General features: G+C 40.5%; 2 protein-coding genes across 2 annotated transcripts; both read left to right on the plus strand.

Annotated features, from left to right (window-relative positions):
* The first annotated feature begins 557 nt into the window (after nucleotides 1-557).
* si:dkey-33c12.3 (uncharacterized protein LOC335380 homolog) lies at nucleotides 558-4264 on the plus strand. The gene is made up of 3 exons (XM_027023547.2): nucleotides 558-1689; nucleotides 2671-2795; nucleotides 3006-4264. Exons 1-3 carry the CDS (start codon nucleotides 724-726, stop codon nucleotides 3064-3066), a joined length of 1152 nt encoding a protein of 383 aa, XP_026879348.2. The 5' UTR covers nucleotides 558-723; the 3' UTR covers nucleotides 3067-4264.
* A 719-nt stretch (nucleotides 4265-4983) lies between these two features.
* Nucleotides 4984-7046, plus strand: mrps26 (mitochondrial ribosomal protein S26). The gene is made up of 4 exons (XM_027023524.2): nucleotides 4984-5350; nucleotides 5909-6055; nucleotides 6152-6275; nucleotides 6749-7046. Exons 1-4 carry the CDS (start codon nucleotides 5133-5135, stop codon nucleotides 6878-6880), a joined length of 621 nt encoding a protein of 206 aa, XP_026879325.1. The 5' UTR covers nucleotides 4984-5132; the 3' UTR covers nucleotides 6881-7046.
* The last annotated feature ends 1127 nt before the right edge of the window (nucleotides 7047-8173 follow it).

Below are 8173 nucleotides of genomic sequence, written 5' to 3' on the forward strand. Positions count from 1 at the left end.
TACAAATGTGTTAAATTAAAACAGAACATGACTGGCGGAGTTGAACTAACAATTTTCTCGTAACACAGTGTTGTCTACTCTGAGCTCTGAATGGCCCCTTTCTGTTTCCTGTAAGTAGGTTTCTGTACAACACATGCCATATACAATTCTGTTTTAAATAATTATCTGAATTGAATATTATGGAAAATATATAATTTTGGTGGTTTGAGCACCTTCTTTTTCTCTCTTTCTCACAGTTCCACAAACTGATCACCTTCATGCCCCCCATCGCATCTTCCACCCGTGTTTGTTCTTTTCAGACTGACTCATCACATACTCATCACATAATGTATATTGCATATTTTATTTTTAGTGTTCTTTGTCTTTCTATGTCCATCTATGGCCATATCCTGCCCTTCTTCCTCAAATGCTTTTCTGATAAAGAAAGAAACACAAGACCAACCTCCAGCTTTACTGCACTGCTGTTCACCTTATTGGCTGAGAATGAGAAGGGGCTGTGTGTGTGTGAGAGAGAGAGTGTGAAATCCTGTTTGTGTGTCCACTATAAAGCATGCTGCGCTGCAGTATTTCTGAACTGGTGCAGTGCTGGTTCATCTCCACCGATGGCGTGCAGAACAAGGGGGACTTAGAAGAAAATCTTCTTAATAAAAAAAACCCACTACATTAACATAATTTAAAAACCAACCAAAAAAGCAAAAAAAAAAAAAAAAAAAATCCTGCATCATGAGCTACAATCCTTTCATATCCTCCCCCTCTCTGTTTTGGCGCTGGGACGACCACTCCAGTGCCCACCGTCTCTCCCACACCCCCCTCTCCTCATCGCGGCGGTTGCTGAAGTCGGAGTCCATGGGCTGCTGGGGGGAGAACAACCTGGTTGTGGCGTGTGGGGAGCTGCTGGGTCTCAGGGCCCAGGAGCGGGAGCAGCTGGTGGGGCTGAACAACCGCTTTGCCTCCTACATCGAGAAGGTGCGGCACCTGGAACAGCAGAACCGGGTGTTGATGCTGCAGTTGGAGGCTCTGCGGTGCAGGTGGAGTCAGCCGTCTCGCCTGCAGCAGCTCTACCAGCAGGAGGCACGTGACCTCCATGAGCAGTTGCACCAGGAGGCCCAGGAGAAGGCACGCATGGAGGCCCGGAGGAGCGAGCTGCGTGAGGCACAGGTGCAGTTGTTGGGCCGCTGGCAGCAGGAGGCCCAGCGGCGCAAGGAGGCAGAGGAGGAGCTGAGGCACCTGAGAGAGGAGGCGGGCAGGGCAGCACTATGGAGCTCTGATGCTGAGGCGAGCGCTGCCTCACTGGCGCAGGAGCTGGATTTCCTCAAGAGGGTATTTGCAGAGGAGCAGGAGCGGCTGCGGGCACAGCTGAAGGTGGCTAGCCTCAGCGTGAAGCTGGACGTGGACCGGCCGGACCTATCGGCCGCCCTTGGTGAGATCCGTGCCCAGTATGAGACCCTGGCCAAGCGCAACATGCAGGTGGCTGAGGCCTGGTACCACGGCAAGGTGGCCAGCGTGGCACAGATAACTGGCAAACAGGAGGAGGCCGTGCGCTTGGTGCGGGAGGAGACAGCAGAGTACCGGCGCCTGCTACAGTCTTGTTCTGCCAAGGTGGAGACGCTGAGAAATGTTATCAACTCTCTGAATGCACAGCTGGCAGAGCTTGAGGAGACACAGAGCAAGGAGGTTGCCAAGTATCAGGTATTACACAAACCATATGCTGGATAAAATAATTCCGAAGACGCTAAATGAAACACAACCATACTGTTACTGTTTCAGCATGATGTTAGCCAGTCAGTACTATGACCATGGCATCTCAGTGACATACAACATTCTGGGAGCGCAGGGAATGGAAGTGCATGATGAAGTGATTGCTATTCCATGCACCTGCACAAGAAAATAACAGTGCAGTATAGGAAATACTGCAATGCTTCTGCAGGCTACATATTAATGGGAACTATGTAGTACATAGTTATAAATGGGATAAATATGTAATAACCCAAGTTCCTTAATTCTGTGAAAATGTGTAACCAAAGTACTGCTGTTTTCTATTTCTTAATCTCTGAGTGGCTACACCACAATGTAATAATCTGTAATGTAACAATATATGCTGTTATGCCCTACATCTGAAAGGTAGTATGACATGATTTATATTGTAATACACTCTACTGCTCACTGTCGTATACACAGTGGTACAGTATTCCATTTGAATTGTGCTGATATAGTGGCAGAAATGATACAGCTACAGTAAACTAAATTCTGGGGTAGAATCCCGAGTCATTCTAACAATGCTGCTGCATGACCAGATGTTTTTACACATTATTTCGTACTTTAATATTTAAATATTTAATATTTAATATTGCTAGTCTTTTGATTCTGAGTTTAGTTTTTGTACATTTGCCTATGTTTATAGCTTTATATCTTTGTATCATTCTGTGTTTAGCCTTTTCTGTCAGTTTTGTATATTCACTGTACATATTACACCAGATATAGGGTTGGTCACTGTTTGTGTTTAGTTTCGTTTATTATTTGGTCGTTTTATGATGGATGCCATGAGTGTGCTTATATGAATACTTATCCAGACATATTTGTGTTATATTATGTTTGAGATCATCACTGAGTGGCACTTTTCATCATTCAGTTTTTGTAATAACTGCTTTTGGTGAACCTTTTTTGTTGTAGGGGAGGATTGGTGATCTGGAAAGAGAAATTACTGAAGCCAAAGAGGAGATGACACGTTACTTGAAGGAATATCAGGACCTCCTGAACGTGAAGATGGCTCTGGACATCGAGATAGCAGCTTACAAGTAACCTTCTCACAGCCTCAGCCTCTACAATGCACCTAATACCACAAATAAACCAACCATGGTTGTTTTATTTGTGGTATGTTTCAAAACTGTGAAATTGGACATACAAAAAATGCAGTGCTGAATGGCATACTTGCTCTTTTAGCCTCCTAAAGTTATATCCTCTTTCTGGTTTTGGTTGCATGATGATATTCATGTTTGTTTCAACAGGAAACTGTTGGAGGGAGAGGAGTTTCGGCTGACCTATTGTTCCTTGCAGGCTTTGGCCTAAACCCTATCCTTAACCTTTAACCCTTATAACCCGCATTAACCCCTCACCCTCGCACTTGATCATTTCTTTATACCATCAACCCTGCCATACAAGACCCTTTAAGATCTAATCCCTGTCCCTTGAAATGAACCCTCATGTTCCTGACAGCAACTGGTCTATATAGGTTATCCTTCTCATATCTTTTTTCCTTAACTAACCCTAAAGATTACACATAATTCCTCAGCACAAGCTCACCCTAAATTGAACCTAATCCTATTGAACCTAACACAATCCCCCTTTTCCTAATCCCTTTACGTCCTAAAATTATTCTTAACCCCTAACTTCAAAACCTGACGTTCTGACATCTAACCATACCCTTAATGCTCACCCTAACTGCATAATGCTATAAAGACAGACGAGCCCTTGTGTTATACAAGAGGTACACCACGATCGTCCCCCTTCTTCTTCACACTCTAAATGAAGTAAGATGGCCGCCATGGAGAGATAACTAAGAACAGCACTTGCCCAGCCAGATGTCAATATCCTGTTGGCAAGTTCTCACTCCTCAGTTTTATTACAAGTGCCAATCATGACTGATCGAGCCCCTTCTGTGCAAACTCTTAGCCAACTGTTTGTAAAGGTGGATTCTGTTCTAAACCCATCATGTTTGAAGCCCTTGAATTACACTGAGGTGTACTTATGCTAACTTTTGACCTGGAATCTGCCAACAGGATGATGTTCTGCACACCTGGCCCTGTATTTGTAGCAAGTAAACGAGTCACCTGTTACTTAATTTCCATTGAGAGCTGGAGCATTTCAAATGCATATCATTTATATTCCTCTTTAATTTCCTACATTCTAATATTGTGAGCTTTCATAGAACTCTTGAAATGTAATTCATTTCATGTGAGTATGTGAAATTAAAGATATAAAGAAATTAAAGTAAAAATGTCATGTTAAGGTAAAATTGTTTGCCTGATCAAGAGAAATATTGCAAGTATAGAATCACTGGCAAGAAGAATCAGGGAAGGGCTAAGATCTTCTGACAAAACGCCACAGTTGTGAATATCTGTGTGCTCTCATCTGCTTCTGTTCTCTACCCATTCAAATGAAATGGATATAATGACTAGTGGGATAAAACCAAGCAGAGAAGCCCAATGCTGTACCTCTGCACCTATAAAAAAAATACCGACTGAATAAAACTATTTTAAAAACTCCACGTGTGTAGTTTGCCTGTGATTATGTGCTATATATTTGTTAAAATTATATATATATATATATATATATATATATATATATATATATATATATATATATATATATATATATATATGTGTGTATATATATATATATATATATATATATATATATATATATATATATATATATATATATATATATATAACACTTGTGTATTAATTACATTTATAATTTAGAATATCTATTTTGTTTTATGTTATTTAAGTTTATTCTTTATTCTATGTACTAAGTATTGCAAATCAGTGTCTATATATTTGGTAGGATAAATGTGCACTCATCAAGACAAATTCTTTGAATAAATAAATCTGATTCTGATTCTAATCTGTGTAAACTAAGCAGAATCAAAATAAGGGATAAAATGTAATAACCTAAAATCCTTTATACATTACTCCAAATATTCAGACAAATGTAGAGTGTCAGACAACTATTTAACCTAGTACTGAAGAATGTTCAATTCAGAATATTACCCATCGAAAAATAACAAGTTCAACAGACTTAATATATTGGTACATTATTCCATGGGGATTTCAGAATATTTTTGTTTCCAAGGAATAACATTTAATAAAGCGCTACAATTTTAAACGCTCTACAGCTAGCCCGCAGTTCTGCTTTAGACCCTTAAGTGGCAGTACTGTTTGCATTAACACAGATTGACACAGGGTAGAAGTAGAGGAACATCTTCCGCAGTGAAAGGTCTTGAATATGGCAATGTGTTGTAAGAAGCTCAATGTTAAGTGAGCTCACAGTTTTTCGTAGTAGCCTAGGCTGTATTAAAAGCGGGTACTGAACGCATTAATTACATTAACGGATACATATAATAACATAAAATGTTTCAGGCAGTAGTTAGGAGCCGGACTCCTGTCGTTCGTCTTCTCTCTCCCCGGACTAGTATCCTTGAGACAGTACGGGAAAGAAAGTCGCGTAATGACCCGAAAGCCAAGTCTAAAGCTGGGCGAATCAAGACTCCACCTCCAGTGGATCCGGTTGAGATGGTGGTACTAAAAGAGCGGTTCACTAAATACACCTTAATCATGAAAGCCCTTAGGTAAGTCATCCTTCACAGTGTGAGATACCAGGATGCTCATCGAAGCTAAGATAAGATAGCTACCCTTCAGGGACGAATGGCATGGCAATGGTCTACGAGTCTGGTTCACTAGCTATCCCAACTCTCCTTTATCATTTTAAAACCCTTATTATATTGTGGAGTTAAGGGCATTCCGTAACTAATTGTACATTGACAGTATAGTCCGCCACATTGGATTTGAAATGATTTTTTTTTTTTTTTTTTAAAGCAGAATGACTACTTTACATTTACTTCTTTTATCTGGCGCCTTTTTAAGGTTTAGCTTATTCGAGGTTATTTAATCTATGTTGTAGAACCATATAGTTAGGAATTTTTTATACCCATTACCAAAAGTTACTGGTCAGTTCTAAAAAATTTCATGTAAATGTAAAGGACAGTGATTCCTGTTTGGTTAATCTCAAAGTTGTTATTCTGTAATTTACCCTCATAGCCCTTGTTTGATTTCAAATCGAGTCTGATGGAGTACAGAACAAAACTTGTCACTGTCCATTTACTGCTGCACTGTCCTGTTATGTACAGGTTGCAGTTTAAAGAGGAGATGCTGCGGAAGCGTTATGAGGAGGAGACTGGATCTTTGGCTGAGGAGAGAGCCAAGCAGGAGGCTGAGGAACACCGGACATTAATGGCTTGGAACGATGCGGAGAACCTCAGACTGCGTAAAATACGGTGAGTCAAATAAACACAATGAAATGTATTGTTGAACTTGCAGTTTACTTTTTCCACAACTGAACAAATGTATGTGTGTTTTTCTGTATCTTTTAGAGAGCTGCGTGTGCAGAAAGAGGCTGATGCAGCAGAGGAAAGGAGGAAGGAAGCTGTAGTCTTGCGTCAGCAGGAGTTGGAGAGCCATATTGCAGAAAAGGAACGAGAGATCCTGCAACTACAGGTGAGGCCAACACACAAGTGCAGAATCATGAACGATGTAACTGGAAACAGCCTCTGCGAAAACCTCCTGTATAATTTCCTCTGTGTGGGGCTGCATTCATTAACATCTTTTGGCCATGTGATGAAAATGAAGAACATTCTATAAAAATAATCAGTCATAGATCCAGTAAATGGTATTTCTAAAACATTGCCCAGGACAACTTTGAAGGAAAATGACTGAAAGAACTTGTTGTATACTGAAAAAGTGCAGTATGCTATACAGCAGATCATGCAAGCTTCTAAACTGGATAATAAAAAAGAAGAAACAACTTTATTATGATTACTCAGTGCTGCTCAGGAGCGAAGATGAGTACAAATGCATTTTAGTCTTATAAATGATGCAGTAATGAGCAGACTTGGAATTGGCAGAGGTTTCTTACTGAAAATGAAGTATCATTTGCAGACACATAACAAAATATCCTCTCTCTCTTTCAGGAAGAAGCAAAGAACTTTATCACACTGGAGAATTTGGATCAGCAAATTGAGGAGGCACTGGATAACCCGAAAAACTACAACTTTGCTATAGACAAAGAGGGACGAGTAGTCAAAAAGACCATGATGCAATAAGACAGCATTCCAGGATTTAAAAGACTGAAAATTGAGCATGCTGCTAAAGAATGACTGTGTGACTCCTGTCATTAATCCAGTATACAGACATAATTCTTTTTTCTTATTAATTTCACATGAACCAGTCAATATAATTAAACATTTGTATCATTTGTCAGATCTGAAATTTGTATTATTATTATTATTATTTATTTAGGGCCTTTTTCAAACTTAAGGTCACTTACAATATTTAAAAAGCAGATTTAGAGTGATTGAGACTGGTCTGTACCTAAAACACTGAAAAAACTAGTGCTAATCTAGTGCCACTGGTGAAAGACATGCTGCAAAAATTACAGGTGCCAGGTGGCCATGTGGCTTAACAGTTGGCCTGGTGTGTCGGGTTTAGGAGTATGAATGTGAGTGACTGATGGGCCTGTAAAAGTACTGATGTTGGGTTAGTCATAATGAGAATGATGTACATGTCACTACGTTTTCTTTTTTTCAAAGCTTGGGCACTCTACCAAAGATCTGGGAGCTTGACGGTCCTGTGCAGTACCATAGCTGGACATAGCACTCATAGCACTCTTTAGGACAGAGATCTTGTATGATGTTGCTGGGATCTGCTAGCGCCACTCTCCCAGTTTACAGCCTCTGTTAAAGGAGGGGTCACAGCCCCTAGTGCACAATTGCCTTCACCATCCACAGCTTTTCTAGCTCTTCCTTCCGCCCTTGCCATTTCTCGAGATTCTCATGTTCCTTTTTGCTGATGTTGCCATCACTTGGGATCGCCACATCTATCACTACAGCCCTCTTCTGCTGTTTGCCCACCACTACTATGTCTGGTTGGATGGCTATCTTGTCTTTATCTGAAAGTCAGACAGGATCTTGGCATGGTCATTTTCCCAAACCTTTGAGGGTATGTCCCAAACAGATTTGGCATTAATGCCGTGCCACTGGAAACGACAAATCCTTAATTCTGATGGTCCAAGCCTTCTCTTGGTTTCTCCAGTGTAAAGCTGGTTACAAGTAATACAGTGGACAGCTCCCGCAGTGATGTATGAGGAGGAATGGTTGTTGATAAGTGATCCTTTGCCAGTTATTTTAGTGGCTGTGTTAATATATTTACATGTATCACATCCAGAGTTTGCAGGCTACTGTACCACAGGTATTATTTGAATGATTATTTATCTCTCTCTTGAGAATGTTTTTGATATTTTTTTTTTCTTATCTGTAGGAGATTAGTGGAGGATCCTTAAAAGGGGATCTGGTCTCTGCATCGTCTTGGACGATTCTGAAGTGTTTAGGCATATCAGC

Source organism: Electrophorus electricus, chromosome 11 (genome assembly GCF_013358815.1).
Source record: "Electrophorus electricus isolate fEleEle1 chromosome 11, fEleEle1.pri, whole genome shotgun sequence".
Classification (NCBI taxonomy): Eukaryota; Metazoa; Chordata; class Actinopteri; order Gymnotiformes; family Gymnotidae; genus Electrophorus; species Electrophorus electricus.

Bases quoted from the DNA above. Each gene is read 5' to 3' on its own strand.
- mrps26 (XM_027023524.2), top strand. From the start codon at position 5,133: ATGTTTCAGGCAGTAGTTAGGAGCCGGACTCCTGTCGTTCGTCTTCTC. The intron at 5,351-5,908 runs GTAAGTCATCCT...TGTTATGTACAG, and splicing joins TTAATCATGAAAGCCCTTAG to GTTGCAGTTTAAAGAGGAGA. The intron at 6,056-6,151 runs GTGAGTCAAATA...TGTATCTTTTAG, and splicing joins CTCAGACTGCGTAAAATACG to AGAGCTGCGTGTGCAGAAAG.
- si:dkey-33c12.3 (XM_027023547.2), top strand. From the start codon at position 724: ATGAGCTACAATCCTTTCATATCCTCCCCCTCTCTGTTTTGGCGCTGG. The intron at 1,690-2,670 runs GTATTACACAAA...TTTTTGTTGTAG, and splicing joins AGGAGGTTGCCAAGTATCAG to GGGAGGATTGGTGATCTGGA. The intron at 2,796-3,005 runs GTAACCTTCTCA...TTGTTTCAACAG, and splicing joins ATCGAGATAGCAGCTTACAA to GAAACTGTTGGAGGGAGAGG.